Here is a 25,837-nt window from a genome sequence, read left to right as displayed (position 1 = left end):
AACCGCTTGGCCACTCCGGCCGGCACACCCAAGTGGTAAGGGTCCCACACAGAGGAACAATACTCTATGACTGGACGAACTAAAGTATTGTAAGTGATTTCCTTCATTGAAGGGCTGCATCACTTCAGGATTCTACCAATAAACCACAATCTATAATTATAGAGTTCGCCTTACCCATTACTTGTGTAATTTGATTGTTCCATTTGAGATCATTTTGAATAGTCTTACCCATATAGTTGACGGATGTTACCGCCTCTAAAGACTGGGCATTTATTTTGTACTCATACATTAATGGGGATTTTCGCTTTGTTATATGCAGTAGACAATTTGTACAGAAACCAGATGGCAGTTATAAGAGTCGAGGGACATGAAAGGGAAGCAGTGGTTGGGAAGGGAGTAAGACAGGGTTGTAGCCTCTCCCCGATGTTGTTCAATCTGTATATTGAGCAAGCAGTAAAGGAAACAAAAGAAAAATTCGGAGTGGGTATTAAAATCCATGGAGAAGAAATAAAAACTTTGAGGTTCGCCGATGACATTGTAATTCTGTCAGAGACAGCAAAGGACTTGGAAGAGCAGTTGAATGGAATGGACAGTGTCTTGAACGGAGGATATAAGATGAACATCAACAAAAGCAAAATGAGGATAATGGAATGTAGTCAAATTAAGTCGGGTGATGCTGAGGGAATTAGATTAGGTAATGAGACACTTAAAGTAGTAAAGGAGTTTAGCTATTTGGGGAGCAAAATAACTGATGATGGTCGAAGTAGAGAGGATATAAAATGTAGACTGGCAATGGCAAGGAAAGCTTTTCTGAAGAAGAGAAATTTGTTAACATCGAGTATAGATTTAAGTGTCAGGAAATCATTTCTGAAAGTATTTGTATGGAGTGTAGCCATGTATGGAAGTGAAACATGGACGATAAATAGTTTGGACAAGAAGAGAATAGAAGCATTCGAAATGTGGTGCTACAGAAGAATGCTGAAGATTAGATGGGTAGATCACATAACTAGTGAGGAAGTATTGAACAGGATTGGGGAGAAGAGAAGTTTGTGGCACAACTTGACCAGAAGACGGGATCGGTTGGTAGGACATGTTCTGAGGCATCAAGGGATCACCAATTTAGTATTGGAGGGCAGCGTGGAGGATAAAAATCGTAGAGGGAGACCAAGAGATGAATACACTAAGCAGATTCAGAAGGATGTAGATTGCAGTAGGTACTGGGAGATGAAGAAGCTTGCACAGGATAGGGTAGCATGGAGAGCTGCATCAAACCAGTCTCAGTACTTGAAGACCACAACAACAACAACATATGCAGTAGGTTACACTTACTAATATTGTCACTTAACACAGAAAAATGTCCTTTCATGAGGATTGTAGTGCATTTTCACTAGAGAAAAAGTGTATTTTTTGCTAGGAAAAATTGGGAAATTTTTTTTCCTGTCCACGTATACACCCTGTGTGAAACTAGTAGCGCAGAGGCCCGGACCTCAGTCCTGTTCCAACTCCTCTCATGTTGTTCGTTGTACTCATCATTGTTTGGTTCCTGATATTGCTACATCTAGGCTCTTGATTTGGTTCACTCTCCGGACTTATCATTCTGCCATGTTATGTTTGTTGTCCATACATTGTTGTTGTCTTTCAGTGGAACTCCGCAACTCACCGTTGACACCATTAGCCGGTCAGCCAGTGTCTCCTGGTCGTGTCCGATTCCAGTACTATAGTTTAGGTGTAAACCGAGTGGACAAAACCTTTAAAAGACATGATGTAACAGCATTGTGTACATGTCCTCCAACTGCTTTGTGACACATACACATGCAAGCAGCACACCCACATGAATACGCAAGTTGTAATTCGGTGGTTGGCACATACAGAACATCTTACTGTGTGCCAGAGTGGGCGTGAAACTAACCAGTTGCATGTCAGTAGCCAAAGTTGCCACAGTGCTTGGAGGATATTGGCTAGATGCCATGGAATCAGCTTCGAGTTTTCTCAGCTTTCCTGAAATGAGGTTCACTTGTTGAATTGGAATTAAACCCTTTCACCACTGCCTGGTCTGTACCAGGACTGACGGGGACACATTCACTGCTACCAAGTCTTTATTTTTTGTGGAACCTGAAACTATCAAAGACAAGTTTGGCAAAGTGATCTTTCTGAGTTAGATGCGGTGGGATTCCTGTTGATCGAAACTACTTCTCCCACCCTGTCTGTGGCCCTTTGTGCCTGTTACCATCTTGTTGACATCCTGTTGTCCATTACTCCTCGCCAGTCCCCAGATATGGTTTGTGGTGTCATTTTTCATAGGGACCTCAGCCTGCAAACTGATGAACTCTGGCCCATTCTGGAACAGTGGGTTGTTCACTTTGTTCAGCATGTGCAGAAAAGCCGAAAGGACAATCACATTGTTACTGGCACATTTATTCTGACATTTGAGGAGGGTACCCTCTTGGAGTTAGTCAAAGTTATTGTTTTTCAAGTATGATGTGAAGCTGTACCTCTAGCCACCCATGAGGTGCTTTCGAAGCCGAACATCCAGCCACCCATGAGATGATTTTGGTGTTTGTGTTTCTTCCTGTGCAGCGAACCCTGTATGTGATGAGTGTAGATACCTACCTCATGAGGGGAGCACATATGTTCCACGACCATGTGCATTAGTTGTCATGACCATCACTCTCCATAGTCGCCAGATTGTCCAGTTTATAAGAAGAAAAAGGAGATACAGTAGTGTGAGGCCCTTCAGAAATATGACGTCTTCACCCTGTGTCTAAGACATCTAACTTTGCCTGTGTTATGTCCTTCTCCTGGCTCCTTAAGCCAGTCTCGTTCCTTTTTCCTTTTCCAATCCCCTGTGATTCCTGTGTCCTACCTTCTGGGTGTTGCTCTCCATACCCAACTGGAGAAGTGCCACTGTCCTTGGCACCTGCAGGGTACGAGGCACCTCACTGGACTTGCCATGCCGCCGCCCCCACCCCCAGCATCTTGCAGACTCAAGGCCTCCTGCCACAAGTTGGCTTCAGGACCCACATTCTGTGTATCCCAAGGTTGCTTCCTCTCTCTCCACTGATTCTCTCAATCCCTTCTCGCCTCACGAAGACCAGGTTACCCTGCTGGCCTTTTCATCTCACTGGTCATGTTTACACCCTCTTTGTCAGGTTGTATTGATGAAGTCGTGCTGCTGACATTGCTATCCCCTACTTGAAGGCTCCTTTCGCTGCTGGCCAGTCCTGTGTTGGAGCACGGCCATTGCCACCGCCATCTGTAATGGCTGTCGAGTCTTGCAATGCCTTAAGTAGCACTTGTCCCTTACCGATCTTGTTACCTTTAAACAACTTTGTGCCCAAGGCTGTTACTTAATGAAACAGAGCAAGCAGGTTGGTTGGGAGCACTTCATCTCCACCCTAGGTTCTTCTGTCACTTCACACGGGTGTGGGATATGCCCTGCACCCTCCAAGGTTGCCATTGTAGGCCTTCCCATCTTGGGTGGCCTTTGTACAGAGATCTGTTAGTTCCCACAGAACACAGCCCATTTTGTGATGACTTAGTGTCAGGTTCCTCCCAGCCACTGTCTTCCTCTAGAAACAGTGGGCCTAAGCATCCCATTCATGTATTACCCCTTGTCAGGTGAACCTTCTACTGTGTGAGAACTCCTTCTGGCCCTGTCCTCTTCCCATGACTCAGCCTCTGTCCTTGATTGCATCCATAACTGGTTGATTCAGCATCTCAAACCTCAACAAAGGCAGTATTTCCACTGGGTGTTCAACTGGATTTGGCTCCAAGGTGTTTTTCCCTCACAGTGGAGGGACAGTATTGTGGTTCCTGTCCTTAAGACCATTAAGGATCCGTCGCCTCTCAGTAGCTACTGACCATTCAGCCTGACTGTCATCCCCTTAAAGTTATTTGAACGAATGGTTGCTTGTTGACTCTGTTGGGTCCTCGAATCTTTGGACCATTTGTCTCCTTACCAGTGCCACTTTCGGGAGGGACGGTCTCTGTTCGATCATCTGCATCGGTTGGAAACCATAGTTGGGTCGGTCTTTCCTCAGTGCCGCCAACTTGATGCTATTTTCTTCTATCTTTGTAAATCCTATGACAGGATTTGGCACCTTCACATCCTACTTACACCCTATGAATGGGATTTTTTGGGCCCTCTAAATTTTTCACTCACACTTCCTGTCCCACTGGTCATTCCAGGTTCGGGTTGGCACCTTTCCCAGCTCACCATGGACCCAGGCGAATGGTGTTCCACAGGGTTCCGTATAAAGTGCACCTCTTTTCCTCATATAAGTTAATAGACTGGTGGCCTCTGTCAAACCACTGGTCACTCCTGCTCTGTATGTGTATGATTTCTGTATCTAATCCAGTTCCCAGTCGGTGGACTCTGTGGAGCTACCCCAGGCATGTTTCTGTGGGGTCTTTCTCATGGTTTCCAGTTCTATGCCGTAAATCACTGGTTGTAATTTCTGTTGCCGTTCTATGGTCCACCATGATCTGGAGCTCTACCTTGACACCCAACATCTGACTGTGGTCCCCCATTTCAGTTTCTTGGGTCTTCTTTTTGACAACAAGCTTACTTAGTTGTCTCATATCTGCCTTATGAAGATTGGCTGTTTCCGTAAACTCAATGTCCTGCACTTCCTTGCCCACACTTCTTGGACCACAGATTGTTCGACTCTTCTCTGTCTTAATAGGACCTTAGTTCTGTCCCATCTGGAATATGGTTGTCAAGTTTATGGCTCAGCTGCCTCTTCCACACTGCTCCTCTTGGACCCGGTCAACCATTGTGGTATCTGTTTGGCCCCTAGTGTCCTTCGCAGTAGCCCTGTTGATAGTCTTCTGGTAGAGCCCTGCAGAGTGGGTCTTTGCCCCACTTGAGATAAACATGAATAAAAGTGGATGACTGCATAATAGAAACACCTGAAATAACACTTTGTAACATTGTTTCATTGCAGCCAAGCTACCCCATATAATATTGAACTTAATATCTCCTACATTTGAGCAGCATGCTTGTAAATCAGTCCGAACAGACCTTGGGAGGCCCAACGGTACCAGCCGGCCGCTGTGTCATCCTCAGCCCAAAGGTGTCGGTGAATGCAGATATGGAGGGCCATGTGGTCAGCACACCACTCACCTGGCAGTATGTCAGTTTACGCGACTGGAGCCGCTACGTCTCAGTCAAGTAGCCTCAGTTTGCCTCATAAGGGCTGAGCGCACCCCGCTTGCCAACAGCACTCGGCAGACTGGGTGGTCGCCCATCCAAGTGCTAACCCAACCCGACAGCACTTAACTTCGGTGATCTGATGGGAACCGGTGTTACCATTGCGGCAAGGTCGTTGGCATGCTTGTAAATACTGATACAAAAATAATACTTTCTTCTCCATGAATGGAGGAGAAGTAGGGTAACCAGAAAGAAAAATTTAGCCTAATCATAAAGAAGGAGTTCGGTGACTGAAGCTAAGGTATCTAGGTACCTCTATTGTGTTTTGTCAGCTACTCTGAGAATGTTATGTTATAGAAGCGTACTGTGTTCATCCCTGTGGGTTTTGACAATTTCATTATCGTATTGTCATTGAATGCGCCTTCCAGTATCTGAGTAAACGTGTAGGCTCCTCAAAGTTTTTTTATAAAACACATTTTCATAGCCTTCCACTAGGTGTATTGAAATTATTTTGGCCAAAAAGAGCCAGAGTGAGTTTTTGGTTTTTCCCTGCACTTTTACTAGAGAAAAGTCATTGAGTGATGCAGAAATCTGAATCTTCCTTAAAGTCTCTTGACTCAAATACTTTTTAACTCAGTAGTAAGTCCATATTTATATCTGAGCTATTGTCATGGACTGGCAAGTCTGATTCTGATAAAAAAATCAGTTGGCTGTTTGACCAGTTTTCTTTTCTGGCTTTTATGTAGTGAAAGCTAGCATATGTTGTTTTATTTCTATAACACACTCCTTTCATTGTCACATTTTTCCTTCTCACTAACAAGCTTTTCTTTTCCCATGGGTTCTTCATTTATTAGTTATTTATTGGTTGTCGATGTTAGAAGTACAGATTTAATTACTTTGACCAACATTTCCTAATAACCTTCATTTTAGGCAGTGGGATTACATCTTTAGGTCCCAGACCATAATAAAGTTCCTCCAAAACTGCTGGCTCAGTCACATTACTTTCAGTGTCAAGACCTTCAGATTCAATTACTACGCCATCTTCGTTGCATTCGTCTTCTGGTAGCTCCTGGTCAGTAACTTCTTATAGCAGAAAGTCAGCTTATGTAAAGATTTTGCCGTCTGTTGATTTGAAACCTTGAGCAGCAGTTAGTGGTCCCAGCTTTTTCAAAGGCAATTTTAAAAGTTGCTGCAGTGCTGTAAATGTCAAAGATCTTACCTGGGCTAGAAACATCCCATGAATCAGCAGCAGCAGCAGCACAATAACCCTTGAATGCACAAAAAAAGACAATATAATGATTGTGTTTTGTGGCTGCTGTGTGCTGGCAATGTGAATAGATGGACATCTTTAGACTTTGCAAAATAACTACAGCCTACAGTCTTCTATTCGAAACATGTTGTTGAGAACTGGTAAGATTAGGTGTGCTTCACAAAATGTTTCAACCATTTGATGAACATTGGGGCATTCATATACCCATTATGTGAGGGCGCCATGTCACATACTGTTGGACCACCTGGAAGCAATTGGCAATTCTGTCTTTCTATTGCGTAGTTAAAATAAGGTTGAATGTAGTGTCCACGTGCATCCGTGCCCATCTTCAGGTGCAACAGTTTGGCCATTTTCCTTTTTCCTTTGGGAATAACATGCAAAGAAAGTTTGTTCGGGTCTATCTGGACACCAGTTTCATCCCTATTTGCACTACAAATATTGCAGAAATGGAAAGTGCTATTGACAAGTGACCAGTTGTGCATGTCAGGATGTGGCTGAGGTGGAAGTGGGGTCTAAAAAAGAACAAGTGTTAATTTTTCAACTCCAGTCGGCAAACTGCCTCCCGTTTATTGAGAAAACATTTACTGCGGGGGTACATTATGTGAGTTTAACGGCCCTAAGGCGCAAACGGATTGAGCTGGGGCTCGAAAAGAGCACAGAGGCAACCACCCAATGCGTCTGATCTCGTTGGGGGCCTGTCAGTAAAAGAGGGCGATCCACACGCCTCGTCCGCGCAGCTCGGCGCTTTGGGCGCTGACACGTGGTCTCCTGGACCTTTCTGATTGGCTGCTGTAGGAGCTCTGCCTAGGCAAGCGATGCTTCCCTAAGCATCACCCCGTCAGCAGAAAGGTTGTTTGTTCGTCGAGCACGTGAACAAGCCGTGGGATAGCGGCACGTACTGGACAAATCTGATGTGTCGCCAACCCAGGGCCTGTGCACGGCTTTGTGAAGATCCATTGCCATCCATAGCTCACGCATTTAAAAAAAAATTCCCTTTTCTTTTATTGAAAATAAAGGACTCCCGTACTCAATCTGTCAGCACCTGTACATCTCCTTCCCCTTCTGCGAGATCGAGGTTTTATGGTGAAAATTAGTTGTTGCTCGTTGATAAAAGAAAACAATTTGCTCCCTTGGTCAGGTGTGCTAATATTTGCAAAAATGGGGGTGGGGTGAATCTAAGTTTTACAAAAACATTTATGTTTACTGGAGTGGTTTTACAACAACATAAAAAAGCCGATATTATACAGGAAGATAGTTGTGAGTTTGGTGATCAAAATCATAAAACATTTAGAGACATTGATCTTATCGCACATAATTCAGTACGATAATTTCCCATCATCATTACTGTATCAGAATGCAAATCTTAGCACAAAAAGTTAAAAGTACGTCAAAAGTTTCATAACATTGGAATGAAGTATTACAGATTCTGTTAATCATATATACTTGCAACACTAAACTCGGTGTAGCAGAAGTGTAGGTGCTGGCCGAACTGAATCAGCACTAATCTTTTGAAGGTTACAGGCGCCTCTAGAAATGTGTAATTGTTTGTGTTGTTTGGCAAACGTTAAACTCGTTGCTACATAGTGGAATCAGTTTCAGAATATAAACTAAAATATGAAGGTAGTAATTGTAACAAATTAGTTAATTCTACAAAATAAAAGTATTCAATTGACAAACATAGTTAACATAAACAGAATATGAAGATAGTAAATAATTAGATAAAACATTGAAATTCTCAAATTGAGAGGTAGTTTCTATGGCCAATAACTTCAAAATAATAATTAAAGACTTATTGAAACAGTAACAACCTAAAAAATTGCTTCATATACAGATAATAGAAAGTTAAAACATGTTCATAATGTAACATAAAAGGCATTTGCTTCTGTGTAGGGACACTGATTGCAGTTGGTTAAACACAATAGAGTTAAAGTTCTAACTGTTGATGATATATCTTCCACATATAATATAGACAGTCATTGAAAAATAAACAGAGTGAGAATCTTTGGGTCAGATGTGGCACTGTGATGGGGTGGCCCATGTGCCACTGACGAAGAGCGAGGCAGCACAGGGCACCGCGCAGCCTTGGATACACTGTCGTTCCCTCAGGTGGGGATGGTGGGAAGGAGGGACATGGTGGCAGCTGCTTATTGTGTAGGCAGGTACTGAAACACTCCCCCAGGGATTGTATCAGTAAAGTTTGCAGGGGTGGGCTTCAGTAACAAATAAACTAAGGTTTCCCTCATTCAGTGGTCGTCTCTAGTATCTTTACCCAAAATATTAATAGTCAGGGGCTCATATGAGGCAATAAACAGATTCTAATAATACTTAAAAAGTTTATTTTTGTGGAAACATACATTTTTTAAATGGAACAATGGCTATTGACTTTAAAAAAACTAAAAGTGGGGTAAATTAGAATGTCACTGGCGTTTATTGCAGGATTCTAGTGTGAGTAGTTTACAAGATACCACATTTTGAAATTTTTCTTTACTGACACTTCCTAGTGCCATTCAGCCTGCATAGTTGATAGGTACAATGTTATGTTTGCTTACAGTGTGCTTGTGTGTTCCTTGAGTGCATTGCAACTTGCTAGTCAGTGTGTGACAGTCCAAGCACTAGGCCATGAGTGGATGATGGGATTTACCAACACAGAAAAAGCCAACATGCTCGTGGTATATTGTATGGACAGTTCTTGTGTGGTGTATGTGGCAAGGCATCCCAATAGATGGCAATTATTTATCAACCTCTTCAACCAAGTGGTAGTGTAACACCTAGACAACATAACAGAAGGAAACAAGTGTCTACAGAAGAGGGGGAAATTAATGTTATTGCTATTGTTGCGGTTGATCCGGACTTTGGCTCCCATGCAATTGCACGAGGAAGTGGCATGAGTCAGGCAAGTGTCCTACTCATCCTCCATCGACATAGGCTCCATCCGTGTCACATCTCTCTTTTATCGAGAGCTACATGGAAACGGTTATGAGAATTGTGTTACCTGGACAAGGGCATTAAGACAGCATACTCCAGATGGTTTCATGTAGCTTGTTTAGTGATGAAGCCGCATGTACCAATCGTGGGCAGGTAAGCTAACGAAACATGCACTATTGGTCTGTTAACAACCTCCATTGGCTTAGTCAGGTGGAACATCAGTGTCAGTGAAATTTAAATATGTGGTGTGGGATACTGAACCATCAGCTCATAGACCTGTTTCTCATAGATGGGAACACTGAACGCATACAAGTATCACAGCCCCTTAACAGACCATCTTCCATCTACACTAGAAGACATTCCTCTGCAGACTAGGAGGAATGTGTGGTACCAATGTCATGGCTGTCCAACCCACAGTGCATGAAGTACTACAGCATGTCTTCATTAATTGTTTCCTAATCGTTGGATTGGATGCAGAGGACCTGTACTTTGGCCGGACCGTTCTTGGGATATGGTGCCTGTAGACTTTTTTTGTGAGGAGAGCTGAAAGACATTGTCTACAAGAACATACCAGTTACACCCAATGAAATGCAATGAAATATTACTGCAGCCTGCTCAGACATCTCCAGTGAAAGGCTAGCAAGTATGCAGCAGTCATTCCTTACCAGACCGGAAGCATTTATTGGCGCCGCTCGCGGTCATTTTGAACAGAACCTGTGATAGTCAGTTATCTGGCCAGATTCCACGTAACTAGTGTACGCACTTGTGGTGTTCTTTAGTGTGTGCTACTACAGATTTTGTAAAAGTTTCAGTGTGGAAACTTTTCAAAATATGATGTCTGGTGAACAAATTGCACTAGAATCTTCAATATGCATTGTTCCATTTAAGAAAGTGTATGTTTGGACAAAAATACACTTTCTAAGTGTTATTAAAATGTGATGATTGTTAAGAATATGTGACTATTAATTCATTCTGTGAAAACCACACTTTGATAGCATTTTCCATTTCCAAAATATTTGCAATGCAAGTTTTAGATGTTCACCTTATGTATTTGGTTGTATGTTTTCAAGGTAGAACCCCAAAATATCACAGTATTGATTAAAGTGAACAGTATTAAAACCCTTGGCACTAGCAATGCTGGTTTTTCATGGAACTCACAGATACAGCCTATTCCTCTTCATAAATTCATGGTTAAACTTTGTACCGGCATGTTGAGATTGAACACAAAATCAGTAATTATTTTGTTTTCTCTACAAATTTACTTAAAAAAAACCTTAGATTTCAGAGTGAGACCAAAGAAATCTACAGTTCAGAGCAACACAGTGACTCACCAGTGCCTTCTCTGGATCTGTGTAAAGCTTGCTCAAAATCCTCCCAGGTTTTAAGCCTACCTCTTCCTTCAATTGGCCCCTTAGTGTACTCTTGTGAAAGCCAATTTGAATGGCTGCCTTACAAAAAGGAGTCCGCTGCAATTAATTTGTGTGGTTCATTGAGCTCTAAATTCTGTTTTTCTTTTTTTAGAGTCCAGATCATAAAATAAAACAGAAATGTATAAAAAATTAAAATTAATATAATATAAAAAAACTGAATTGAAATAATTACGAAATTTAAATAAAAAGTATAAAATTTCTCCACAACTTAAAACTTTGTGGGTAGGTGTTCACTACTGGTTACCTGTTAAAATAAAATAAGTTGCACAAAACACATTCTAAGTGTAAATGTTAATAAAAATGACAGTTTTGGTTTGGGTGGGGCAAATTGCTGGAGTTTAAGAGCTGGGGCATTTATCCCAAAACACCTGTAGGGATTTGCCCTATTTTGCCATTTTCTGAAAAATAAGCCATGTTGATTTTGGGGATCAAGTGGAACAATGAGTTCCACACACAAGTGAAGCTTGAATGCGGCATGTAATTTGTTGTTTCTTCTTTAGCAATGCTGCATTGTACAGTGTTCAAATAATACATATGAGAAGTTACATACAAGTAATGAAAAACAAACTTGCCTCATTTTCTCATCTCTGGAGTGACATGTTGAGTGATGAACTTTCATGGTCAGCTCCTGAATCAGTGGTGGCCACTGCAAAAGATAGGTGCACATTTTTACCCCACGCTGGGCTTCACTTCCACCTACTCCACACTGAATCACACATTATTGTGTTCCATAAGTCTCACAATGAAGAAGAGCCTTCAGGGATGAGGAGCAAGTCAAATTATACATTGACTGTTCTGTAAGTATAGCGACAACCAGTTAAGACGTGTGTGTGTGTGTGTGTGTGTGTGTGTGTGTGTGTGTGTGTGTGGTGAGGGGATTTAGAAGCAATTTCTATAATCATAAACTTGAGTAAATTAACACTCGTCATAATTGGCACTTACAGAAGTATATCTGCATATGTACTCCCTAAACTATTATACAGTTCACGGAGGAGAGTACGTTGTACTACTATTAGTCATTCTCTTTCGTGTTCCACTAATGTCTGGAGTTATGGAAAAATGACTATCTTTATGCTTCCATAGGAGCCCTTATTCTTCTTATCCTGTCTTCTTGCTGCTGCTGCTGCTACTGCTGCTACTACTACTACTACTACTACTACTACTACTACTACTACTTCTTCTACTAATACTACTAACAACAACAACAACAACAATAATAATAATAACAATAATTTCCTTTCCTGTTCCACTCGCAAATAAAGTGAGAAAGAACAACTGTTTATGTGTCTGAGTATGAGCCATAATTTCTCATATCTTATCTACGTGAACCTTGTGCGAAATGTATGTTGGTGCCAGTAGAATCGTTTTACAGTCAGCTTCAAATTCCTGTTCTCTAAATTTTCTCAGTTGTGTTTTCAAAAAGAATATTGGCTTTCCTACAGTGATTCCCATTTGACTTCCTGAAGCATCTGTGTAAGACTTGTGTGTTCTTCGAATCTACTGGTAACAAATTTAGAAGACTGTCTCTGAAGTGCTTCGATGTCTTTCGTTAATCTGACCTGGTACGGATCCCAAACACTCCAGCAGTACTCAAAAATAGGTCGCACCAGTATCTTGTATGTGGGCTTCTTTACAGATGAACAACACTTTCCCAAAATTCTCCCAATAAATTGAAGTCGACCATTTGCCTGTCTTACCACAATCCTCATAAGCCCATTCTGTTTCGTATTGCTTTGCAGTGTTACATCCAGATATTTAAACAACATGACTGTGTTAAGCAGGACATTACTACCGCTGTATCAGAATATTATGGGTTTGTTTTTCCCACTCATCCACATTAACTTACATTTTTCTACATTTTGAGTTAGCTGTCATTCATCTTGGTCATCTTGTATACTCCTACGGTCACTCAACTTCAACACATTACTGTACACCTCAGTATCATCAGCAAACAACTACAAATTGCTGCCCACCATGTCTACCAGATCACTGTGTGTGTAGAAAATAATAGCAGTCCTATCACACTTTCCTGGGGTTCTTGTTGATACCCTTGTCTTAGATGAACGCTTGTAGTTGAGAACAACATACTGTGTTCTAATACTTATGAAGTCTTTGAACCACTCACATGTCTGGGAACCTACTCTACATACTCGTACCTCTGTTAACAGTCAGCACTGGGGTACCATGTCAAATGCTTGCCAGACATCTAGAAATAATGAGTTTGCCTCTGCCCTTCATCCATAGTCAATTCATGGATATAAGCTTCTTGGTGTCAAGAAAATTTAGTATATTCAAGCTGAGAATATGTTAAAGGATTGTGCAGCAAACTGATGTTAGGAATATTGGCCTGTAATTTTGCAGTTCCATTCTTTTATCCTTCTTATATACCGGAGTTGCCTGTGCTTTTTTTCCAATCACTTGGGACTTTGCAGCAGATGAGATATTCACGATGAATGTAAGCTAAGTAAGGGGCCAATGCTGTAGAGTACTATTCGTAAAACTGGATTGGGATTCCATTCAAACCTGGTGACTTATGTGTTTTAAACTCTTTCAGTTGTTTCTCTAAGCCAGGAATGCTTATCACTGTGGCGTCCACATGAGAGTCTGTTCAGTGGTCAAACAACGAGCTGTTTGTATGATTCTCCTGTGTACACGATATCTCAAACATGGAACTTAGGGTTTCATTCTGCTATCTTCAGCTGCCACACCAGATTTGTCAATGACTGACTGAATGGAGGTGTAAGGCCTCCTTAATTATTTTACATAGGGCCAGAATTTTCTCATGTTCTTGGCCAGATCGTTCAGTCAGGTATGACACGTGTTGTATGCTTTGTGCATAGACCTTTTCACAGACACATGACACTCTAATAATCTTTGCCTTAACTCATTTGCAGATTCTCTTTTGAACCGAGAGTGCAACACCTTTTGCTTCCTCAGCATTTTCCGAATTTCAATATTAAACCATGGTACCCACCATTTTATGTCCTTAATCCTCTTACTAGGCACACACTTCTCCAGACCATGACTTACAGTCTGTTTAAACTTTGCCTATAATTCGTGTGTCTCTATTTTACTGAAACTAAATGATATAAACTAAATAATATCAGTTCACTGTCTAAGTGAAATGCTGACAACTGCTTCTCTGCTCTTTCTAGCAGAAACACTCCTAATCTTCTTGACTGATTTAAACTTTCAGAACAATAGTTCTATAAGCACATAACTAATCCCCGCCTCTATACTGACACTGTTTATGAAGTCCGGCCCATTTGTAGCTACAAGATTTAAGATATTTCCATGCGAACTAGCTTCTCAAGACACATTTTCAATAAACGTGTTCATAAGTAGTTCCCAATACTGTCTCTTGTGTACACCCCACCACCTACAGTGAATCCATCTATCTCCCAGTCTATATTCAGTATGTTATCGCCTTTAATTGGTTCTGCATGATCTAGGTATTTATGTTCTACTGGCCATAGACTTTCTGTTAATGACTCTACAACTATCACAGCAGAGCTGGGTGGTCAGTAAAAGTATCCAACAGTTAATTCGATTTCCCTAGCCTGTTATATGAGGGTAATTCCAAAAGTAAGGTCTCCTATTTTTTATAAGTACATAGACCTGTTTATTTCTGCAATGGTTTACATCAGTTTACAGCTTGAACATTTAGCTACTTTTCGACATAATCGCCATTTCTGTTGATGCATTTTTTGCAGATTCTGTGGCAGTTATTGTATGCCCATGTCATACCAGCTCGCCACCATGCTGTTCAGAAAGTTATGAACATCATCTTTCACCTTGTTGTCGGAGCTGAATCGCTGGGACCACAATTAATGCTGACAGGTACTGTGAGACTCTGAAAAAAACTCAAACGAGCAATTCAGAACCGGAGAAGAGGAATGTTGAGCAAGGACGTACACATTCTCCATGACAATGCTCGCCCACACATCGCTTGCAAACCATTGCTTTCCTGCAACAGTTTCAGTGGAACATAATCACCCACCCACACTATAGTCCTGACTTGGTGCCCAGTTCCCTAGGTTAAAAGAACATTTGGCCGGAAAGCGATTCATCTCCGACGACGAGGTGAAAGAAGAGGTTCATAACTTTCTGAACAGCATGGCGGCAAGCTGGTATGACATAGGCATAGAAAAACTGCCACAGTTTCTACAAAAAATGCATTGACAGAAATGGTGATTATGTTGAAAAATAGCTAAATTTTCAAGCTGTAAACTGATGTAAACCGTTGTAGAAATAAACAGGTCTATGTACTTATAAAAATATAGGAGACCTTACTTTTGGGATTACCCTCGTATGTGGCCGTATAACTTCACTGCCACGCTCAACTTTGACCTAAATACGTTTGTCAACTGCCATGAATGCTCCACATCCTGTGTAAATTTCTCAGAGCATTCTACTTCTGGGTTCAACCAGCTCTCAGTCTCAAGCCTAATATGAGGGTGAGAACTTTCTTGGAGGGCAGTAAATTTGGGAACTTTATTAAGAATACTTAGACAATTTACTGCTAAAATTATGACAGTTAAAGTGTGTGTACTCTGAATGTGGCCGGACTTTACTTCCTGGGTATCGACTGGCGAGCACTTATCGGAGTACCTCAGACTACCGTGTAGCCTAAATACTGACATGTGCACTCCACAAGTGCTCTGTTACCCAAGTAGCTGCTTCCTTTGTGTAGTGCGCCACTGATCTATCAAAGGAAGTCTTACAAATCCCTACCCGATAATGCAGGTCTAGAAATCTGGAGCCAAGACTGTCACTAGCCAAGACTGTCACAGAGTTGACAACCTTTGGCAGAGATCCTCCACTTGGCTCCAAACCAAAGGACCCTGATCAACTCTGGGAGCAATGTTGCAAATTGCATGTTCTGATTGTGCGCAAGGCCAGCATCCTTCACCACCACCACCCCCCCTGCCACACCGCCGCCACACCGCCGCCACACTGCCACCACCACCACCACCACCACCACCACCACCACCACCACCACCACCACCAGCCACCTGTATGAACTGAGGATAGCCTCACAACCCGTGTGACAGTGTCATCAATACCAATGTGAGCCCCAACTTGCAGACGACTGCACCCTGTGCGCTTGAGAGCTGCCTCCACATCTCAAATAAGCACCCTCAGCAGACATACTGAGTGCATCTTTCTAGGCCTGAATACTATTTTTATTTTCCAAAGAGGTTCCGTAACACACCTAACATTGGAGCTCCTGATAACTAGTGACACCCCTCCCACAAATGCCTGCTCGGATTTTGCTGAAGGAATGGCCACCTGATCACTCACAGGACACACAGGTAGGGTGAGATGCACAGTCTCCACATACACCCTGTGCCTCGAGTGATGCAAATGTGTTGCCACCCACCATGCACCCTTTTGTGAGTGAGGGCAGATCCACATCATCAGGTACCCTAGGATGTGCCTCGGCAGCATAGCCCTTGGGCAAAACAAATGACGTCTCCTATGTGACGCACTAGATTATCTGTGACCGCTACACCTGACGTAGCAGGCTAAAGGTGGGTGACTGTATCCAAATTCCAAGTCTCTAAACTTAATAAAGTGTTACAAAAAAAAAAAAAAAAAAAAAGATCTTTCTCCCTCCACAAATTCCCATTTGAGTTCACGTAGCATTTCTGTAATAATCATGCATAGCTCAAACCTAGTTTACCAGCATGCCTCTGAATTGCTTTGATTCTTCATATAATCTGACTTGGTGGGTATCCCATCCATTCGAGCAGCACTCCAGAATGAGTCGTACAAATGCTCTGTGTACGGTTTCCTTTATAGATCAGTTAACTTTCCTAGGATTTTCCCAGGGAACTGATTTTGACAATTTGCCTTTCGAAGAATTCTCTCAATAAGCTGAAGTCAGCCATTCCCCTTCCCTACATCAGACCTTATGTAGATGTACCACTTCATGTTGCTTTGAAGTGTTGCTCCGCGATATGCGATTGAAACGATTATGTCAAGCAGCGCAACCCTAATACTGCATTTGAACATTATAGGATTGTTTCTTATACTTATCCTTGTGAATTTGATTTTATCCACATTTATATCAAGCTGACATTCACCAGTTCTATCGAAGTCGTCCTGTAGCCCTCTATAGTCATTTTCCATACACTGTGGTGTCATCAGCAAATGGTCGCAAATTGCTAGTCACCCTATGCGCCAGACTGTTTATATATATATAGGAAACAAGACCAGTTGTATCACACTTCCCTGAGGCACAGCATGACGAATCCTTTGAGTCAGGCTGCTGACAATACCTTGGCATCCAAAGAACATCATTGTCTGGGAAATGCTGGGTTCTGCTATTAAAAAAGACACTGCCACAGTATCAAGACAGTTCCCAGAAATCCACAGTTGGAAGCTAGCATGGAGACAGACGTTCAGGTAACAAACTCCCACTATGAACTGCATGTAGTTACTACACAGTGAAAGTTGTGCTGTATTACATATATTACAAACTGTTTGCTGTTATGGATACTCGTTGTTAGACTCAATGTTTTTTGAAGTGGTGACATGCGGCATGTGGATGTGCAGTATCTACTCGTATTCTGTGGTGCAAATGGATTCATATGCTTACTGACAACTACTATGCAGTCTTGAGGCTCATGTAAACTGAAGCTGCCACAATGCCCTAAGAAAAGGCAAACTACTGTGCGGAAATGGATATGGAGAATTGTGTGTGCTATGAAATGTTTAGTTGCTACCATTTAGAATGGAAAGTAACTTTCCAAAACCAGACTGCAGATAAGACTCAAGAAAAAATTGTAGATGTTTGGTGAATTGTCTTTGCCAACAAAAAGATTCCTTAGTTCTATGTGCACTATTTTTCATTTTGTGGTGCAAGGTCCTTGGTAAGAGTGAACTGTCTGGCTACTACTCATTGCTAATCAGTTGTGTGTGATGGTAACAATGTTTTAGAGACTTTGTTAGGTACAGAAATGATATCATTGTGTACTGTGATATAGAAATTGGTAATCCTCTCCTGCTGTGGACAGAATTTAAGCTGACTTTTCAGTGTGTTTAGTAAGGTACACTTCAAAGGGCACACTGAGTCCTACATTGGGCTACAGTCACGTTGGGTTGCCTGGTCCAGATCGGTTTCCCAATGATCATTTACACACACTCAAGCTGGCCTCTATCAGAAACTGGGTGTTTTGTGTTCACTACCCATCTGTTTTTTAGATGCACATTGAAATACTTGAGGTGCACAATATCCCTTAGTGCTTTTTTTCTTTCTGTTTTTCCAGCTAATTGTTTTCCTTGTTTCAGAGAGGTTGTGGACACGATATACAACATTAGCATACGAGACCGTAACTTTGGAAGAGTTGGCGGAGCTGTTCTGGCCAGGCTGACTGGGACGGAACTGGAAGGCTTCAGAAAGGCTGTGCTGAACAGGTTGCAGTCTGACTATGAAGGTATAAATGTTACTTCATTTTGGAACTCATTGTGTGGTTGCTTGTATGGTCCATTTAGTTACTTTCACTCCCATTAATTCACAAGTCTGATTCTGAACGACGGAGAAAAATTGTGATTAAGATGCAAATTTTTACCCAGGAAAAGTTTACAAAATTTTTATGTACCATAATCTGTAAATAAAAACAATATAAAAAGGATATATTGCTGCTCACCATATAGAAGAGGTTTCTATTGGCAGACTGCACATCGAAAAGAGACTGCTAAATATTGTTAACTATTGAACAAAATTGTCAATCGGTCGTAGACAAAACAAAACATACACCCATTCCCAGATGCAGCATGTGCGCGCGCGCACACACACACACACACACACACACACACACACACACACACATATGCACACGCGCGCGCACACACACACACACGGCCACTGTCATCCCTGGACACTAACGCACAACTGTGTCTGAGATGAACAGTGATCTATGCTGGGGTGGACAGTGGGGGTACAGATGAGGTATGTGATGGGGGAAGGGGGGATGCTGCCTGTCAGAGTGAACATGGACATGGTGGCAACAAGATGGGGGGCCTCCTAGATGCAGCATTGGGAACCTGTGCTCCAGGTGGGATGGGGAGAGGTTGGGGAAGGGGGAGTAGAGAAGAGAAAAGGACTATGCAGGTGCACTAGTAGGATAGAAGGTTGTAGGGAATAGGGCTGTGGCTAAAAGGCAGCTGGATCACACAGTTGCCGACCATGCCACCCAATACTGTGTGCTTAACTTGGACAACTGCTTCAAAGCCTGTGCCTTCTGGATTCTTCCTGGCATATCAGCTTTTTTGAAAAATGCAAGTGAGACCTCTGCCTGGAACATATTGTTTGTTCTTGTAGCAGCCCTGGCTCAACCTTCACTAGTTCCTGTCCACCATCTGCCTATCCTCTTCCCTGGCCCCACTCCATCCGTACACCTACATGCCTTGTATTCCATGCATCACACGTTTCCAGTTATCTAATCTCTTCCCCCTTCTCCCAGCATAGCTTGCCGATGCTGCAACTAGCAGCCATATCCTGTCCCACCACATTCCTGCATACTCACACTGGCAGAACTAGCATCTTCCCCTATGTCTACCCTGCTACCCTTCATGCAAAACGCCTTTTCTGTGCCCCACTATCCACCCCAGAAAATATTGTCACTCTTATCAGATGCAGTTGCTGACCTGTACAGTGTCCTCAATATCTTGCAGGTGTCAGTTGTGATCAGGACAGTGTTCTGTGTAGTTGCGAGTGAATTATGTCGGAGCTAAGTGAATTCGAACAAAGGCAAATTGTTGGTGCTCGTGTGGTGTAACCGAGGTAGCCTAATTGTTTGGTGTTTCCTGAGGCACCGTGTTGTACATGTAGAACATGTGCAGGGAAACTGGAAGATCATCATCCACTAAATCACAACAAGGAAGAAAGTGTGTGTTGACTGATTGGGACAGGTGCTCATTGAAGAGGATTGTTATGAAAAAAGAGAGGACAACAGCTGCAAAAGTTGCTACAGGTTTGAGTGTCACGCTCATGAACAGATTTCAGTGTCACGCTCACGAACCCTTGTCACCACCAAACAACACGAAGGGAGCTCCGTAAGCAGGGAATTGCAGTTAGAGCCGGAATTCCAAAACCACTCATCATTGATGAAAATACTAACAGGAAAAAATGATGCCGAAGCCATAGAACTGTACTAAGGAGCAGTGGATGACTGTCGTTTGGTGGCAAGAGTCTTATTTCACACTGTTTGCAGCTTCTGGCCAAGTATATGTTCTAAGAGTCATAACTGGCTGGGATTTGGTGACAATTTGGGCAGTCATACCACATCATTCTATGGGCTCAGTGGTTACTCTCCAGGACTGCATTACTACTGAAGATTACGTGACAACAGGGCTGGTGTTCACAGAGCTTGCACAGTCCAGGAGTGGTTTTGTGAGCACAAGGGTGAGTTGTCGCGTCACCCCGGGCCATCACAGCCACCAGATTTCAGTATTACTGATCCTTTGATGTTGGCCTTGGAGAGAAGGATGGGTGTTTGTTATCTACCTCCACCATCATTATGTGAAATTGCCACAGTTTGCAGCCTTCCAAGAAGGGTCGTCTAGCAGATGCGCAAAACTATAGACCTATATCTCTGACGTCGATCTGTTGTAGAATTTTAGAACATGTTTTTTGCTCGCGTATCATGGATTCCGGAAACAGCGATCATGTGAGACCCAACTCACGTTATTTGCTCATGAGACCCAGAAAATATTAGATACAGGCCCCCAGGTAGATGCCATTTTCCTTGACTTTTGGAAGGTGTTCGATACAGTTCCGCACTGTCGCTTGATAAACAAAGTAAGAGCCTACGGAATATCAGACCAGCTGTGTGGCTGGATTGAAGAGTTTTTAGCAAACAGAACACAGCATGTTCTCAATGGAGAGACGTCTACAGACATTAAAGTAACCTCTGGCATGCCACAGAGGAGTGTTATGGGACCATTGCTTTTCACAATATATATAAATGACCTAGTAGATAGTGTTGGAAGTTCCATGCGGCTTTTCGCGGATGATGCTATAATATACAGAGAAGTTGCAGCATTAGAATATTGCAGCGAAATGCAGGAAGATCTGCAGCGGATAGGCACTTGGTGCAGGGAGTGGCAACTGACCCTTAACATAGAGAAATGTAATGTATTGCGAATACATAGAAAGAAGGATCCTTTATTGTGTGATTATATGATAGCGGAACAAACACTGGTAGCAGTTACTTCTGTAAAATATCTCGGAGTATGCGTACGGAACGATTTGAAGTGGAATGATCATATAAAATTAATTGTTGGTAAGGCGGGTACCAGGTTGAGATTCATTGGGAGAGTCCTTAGAAAATGTAGTCCATCAACAAAGCAGGTGGCTTACAAAACACTCGTTCAACCTATACTTGAGTACTGCTCATCAGTGTGGGATCCGTACCAGGTCGGGATGACGGAGGAGATAGAGAAGGTCCAAAGAAGAGCGGTGCGTTTCGTCACAGGGTTATTTGGTAAGCGTGGTAGCGTTACGGAGATGTTTAGTAAACTCAAGTGGCAGATTCTGCAAGAGAGGCGCTCTGCTTCGCAGTGTAGCTTGCTGTCGAGGTTTCGAAATGCTGTGTTTCTGGATGAGGTATCGAATATATTGCTTTCCCCTACTTATACCTCCCATGGAGATCATGAATGTAAAATTAGAGAGATTCGAGCGCGCACGGAGGCTTTCCGGCAGTCGTTCTTCCTGCGAACCATATGCGACTGGAACAAGAAAGGGAGTTAATGACAGTGGCATGTAATGTGCCCTCCGCCATACACCGTTGAGTGGCTTGCGGAGTATGGATGTAGATGTAGAAGAATGGTATAAGAGTCCGTTGAAAATGACACAGGACCTGTATTTATCTGTTCCGAGATGACTGGAAGCTGTTTTGAATGCCAATGATTTTCCTAGGCATGGTAACATGTTGAGCTTTTGGTGTTTCCATATGTTTGTCAACCTTTTTCTCCCTACATCTGGTAAAGGACTTAGTCCAATAGCTAATAATATCTGGTAGTCTTCCCCCTCCCCCACCCCCTCGATGTGGCTGTCTGCTAATCAGCACTTTCTTTCTGGGGTCTGTATCAAATTTTCCATTGATTGGTGGTTTGTATCAAATTTCCATTGTTTGGGGTTTTTAAGTATGAGTGTATACTTCTTGTGATCGCCAATCTGAAGACTGGTTTGATGCAGCTCTGCATGCTGCACCATCCTGTGCGAGCCTCTCCATTTCCCAACAACAACTGCAGCCTACATCCATTTTGAAGAAAAATCAGGATAATCACTCTTATGTTTGCAAGAGAGCATTGCTCTTTGTGAGGAACACCGTACTTAGGTTATTTCCCATGTGTTTTTCGTGGCACATGCTGTCAAGTCAACCTTGCATATATAAATGAAACCAATTTGTTCAGTGTAAATCCACCAGGAAGTGATACAGAAGTAATTTCAAAGCATGAGTGAAAGTAAACATGGTCCTGAAATTCTTGATTATCACAGGGAATGAGCTTTTTGTGGCACCGACATTGTTTCCATATGTCTTTCACACTGCCAGGAAGTCGTTATTGGCTTCAGATAATGCGCCAGTTTTAAGTGTACTGGAAGTTTCTAATGTCTTGAGTGATATTACTAAAATGTAAATTTTGATTTCACGTAAAACAATTGTGGTTTCAAGTTGGTGTTGTAATGAATAACCCACAAAATGATGACTGAAGAAACATCACCTTTATTTAACTCCTGTATGAGGACGGAGTTCAAAATTGTCAGCATGATAATTAGTAGCATTTAATAATGTATTGTGATATACAGTGTGTCACAGATACTGGTAAATCTCTGAAATGTTGTGTGAGGCTCAATGCACCATGAACTCTAGCGTGCTCCATTAAAATGGCACTTGTGTAGCTATGTAGTCTGTAACACATGTGGTTGAAGGTCAGTTGGTAGAAAACAATTTTTGTGTAATATATGTTGTTTATGTTACATAAATGGAAAAGCAGGCATTATTTAATTTGTCAATAAGTTATTTTCTTGATAACAATTAAATGCGTAATGTTATGTACTAATTCTGCTAGATGTTCACAAAAAACGATGTCCTTGCATATACCAATTCCCAGAGGTGTGCTAAATCATTCAAAAGAATATATAAATAAACAGACTCATTGCCATAATTATGAACAGCAGCAAAGATATCAAAATTTGGATAGAATTCGGATTGTAAGACCAAAGTCAGCTTAGTAGAGGAGGCCGTTGTATGAACAAGCTACATGATTATAACAAGATGGGCTTTAACAGTAGTAGGTATGGGAAAGATATTGGCGAGAGGAAAAGCCGTACAATCATAATATTGTGCAAAGCCTGACTGTTGGTGTCATTACTGAGCAACCAGCGAGAAAAATGTCACTGCAGTTCAGTGGCTACTGAACTGGGCAGGGGTCGGTGCAACTATACCGGTACAGTACTAAACATGGGCCAAAAGAGAAAGACCTCTGTGAGTGTGGAGTTGTTCTTCTAAGCAAGTGCCAAAACTTGCATGGAGGAAAAGTTACCACTGTCATTTCCCAGTGACCTAGAGACTTGAAACTTTGAACGTAGCTCAGAACTGAATGACAGCTCAATATTAACTCGCATCTTTATCTGATGCGTGGCAGAGGGTAATTTGTGCACTAATGCCATGTTGGTCTGCAAGAACAACAATTGGAGGTAAGCCTCTGTGTGCTTGAATCATTATAATTTTTACTTTCTTGGTCTTTTTGGGAGATATAAATAGGAGGAAGTTATGTGTTGGTTGACTCATGAAGAGAAAAGGAAATAAACCTGAAATTTACCTTATGTCTCTGTTGTAATGTCATAAAAATGTTTGAAATCAATTGAAAATTTTCACACATGCTGTACTAAAAAGCAGAAAATAATTATTGAAATAGAAATAAATTTTAATATACTACATTTTTAAATCAGGCTAGAAAGAATAAAATAATTTCTCCTTCCCCAGACAGATTCCTAATCCTGTACAGAATATTTTTGATTGTGAAATTTTAAAAACTATGAAAATACTTGTCAGGCTTAAAACGGTGTATTGTGTGTGCCCCATGTTTTTTGTTTCAAGCATTTTCATTGCTGTTAAAGATTAACAATCACAGATTTTCTGAGCTATTTGTATGGGGCTAGGAGAAATTGTTATATACTTTTTAATCAGATTTAAAAATATAAGGGGTGGTCAAAAAGTTTCTGGTGGAGGGCGTTGCTGCAACATAGCATGATTGTGATGCGGGTGTATAAGAATAGACGTGTAGGGAAGGGATTATTGTGGCATTTGTGTCTTTCCGATGTGAGTGCGGTAAATGTGGAAATGTAAACTATGGCTAAGTTATTACCAAAAGTGTCCTAACACGACCAGTGTGCTGTTGTTATTTTGTTGGCTGCTGATGGACAAACACTGGTAAGCATCTGTTGGAGATAGAAGAATGTGTATAGGATAGCATGTGTCTCGAAAACGACTGTTGTGGAATGGCGAACCAAGTTCTGTGCTGGTTGTGATTTGACTCAAGATGTTGATCAAGCTAGGAGGCTAGCATGATTCATTCTGGATCAACTCAAGTGGGACACTCAACCACCCACCCTATAGTCCTGATCTTTCCCCATGTAGTTATTGCGCCTTCAGTCTCCTAAAAATGGCCTCAGAGGCTTACCAATTTCTGTCAGATGAGGATGTGCAGCATGCAGTTAACAATTTCTTCACACATCAGGACACAGTGTGTAAAACAGATATCTTCAACCAGGTGCATCGATGGGTCAGTGTTTGAGGTGATTTTTCCTGATCGACATACCAGTCCTAGACTGTCTGACTTCCGAACAGAAATTTTTTGATTGCCCCTTATGAAAACTGATTTTTATTTAAATAATTATTGTCTCTCGAGTTGGAAATTTGTTATAGTATTTCACAATGCACACTGTTCTCATTGTGTGTGGCTGATTAGTGCTGGGGCCTTGTGATAGCAAGTCAGTTAAGGCAGGAAATCCAGTAACATAAATGACAATATGAATGGATCAGTGTTACTCTTTCAGTGGTGGGTTAATGATCTGTCTGTTTCACTTGCTTCTGTTTCTCTTAATGTTTGCACATGCTTCGCTTCGGTATTCTTTACATTGTTAGGAAAAAAAAAATATTAGAACACACTCAGTAAAGCTGTCATAAAACTAAATATCACTGGAACACCACAATGCTTTGCCAGGCAAAATCCTAATGAAGGTGGTATGTTATTACATTCTTCAGTTTTTTGAACTGGTTGACCCAGCTAGTTGTAAGGTACCTACAGTTTAACTTGGAATAACACTGTGCAACACTCTATTTATCACAGTAACAAATATTGCCAGTCATTAGAGAAGTCATAAGTAATGGATAAAAATCGTAGGAGTGACTTGGGATCAAACTCTGGACCTTCGGATCTGTAATCTGGCACTGCAGAACTGAGCCACCATACCACACATACTCATTTAAGTTTCCACTTGATCAAAATAAGCATTTAAGTTATGTGACAGCATATTATTTTTGACTTGACATGTATGGGGAAATAGCAACAATATGTATCACCTCAGTGACCAATACAGTCTAATATTCTGTTTTAAGCTGATAAGAGTTCTTTTTGTGTGTTGTTTTCTCTATGAGCATCTTCTTGACAGTGTTAAACTGCTGCTGGGTGTGTATCAAAAGATGATCCCTTGATGTGCCAGTTCCTGGGCCATTCCCATCCAAGTGGTCTGATTTTGGAAAAAGCCCATCTTGTACAACTTGCACTCTCTTAAGCGTATGGATAATTTGAAGCAATGTCAGCTGAAAAATACTCGAAAAAAATTTGAAGTTCAGTTTCTTGTAACTCCGAAAGAAACTGAGGGATAAACCTGCGTGTAATAAGTTGCCAGTTCAATGACCAAGAATATAAAATTTTATTCTGCTACTGTTCTCCAATAGTTAACAGATTGAGGACAAAATTGATGATTTTTAGAAAAATGTCAAAAATGGATTTTTTGGCCCACTTTTACAGAAAAGTCTTCTC

General features: G+C 41.7%; 1 protein-coding gene and 1 pseudogene across 2 annotated transcripts in view; one reads left to right on the top strand and one right to left on the bottom strand.

The window, feature by feature from the left end:
* LOC124551003 overlaps positions 1-25,837 on the top strand; it is a 57,627-nt gene that overhangs the window by 11,707 nt on the left and 20,083 nt on the right. For both annotated transcript variants that reach the window (XM_047125842.1, XM_047125841.1), the window contains exon 3: positions 18,074-18,219. In XM_047125842.1, coding sequence (XP_046981798.1) covers positions 18,074-18,219 — 146 coding nt within the window. The remainder of the gene's footprint in view (positions 1-18,073; positions 18,220-25,837) is intronic.
* LOC124551557 lies at positions 5,215-5,332 on the bottom strand (annotated as a pseudogene).

This window comes from Schistocerca americana, chromosome 9 (genome assembly GCF_021461395.2).
Source record: "Schistocerca americana isolate TAMUIC-IGC-003095 chromosome 9, iqSchAmer2.1, whole genome shotgun sequence".
Lineage (NCBI taxonomy): Eukaryota > Metazoa > Arthropoda > Insecta > Orthoptera > Acrididae > Schistocerca > Schistocerca americana.
The sequence above is the reverse complement of the archived record's forward strand: the minus strand, read 5'-3'. Positions and strand labels throughout refer to the sequence as shown.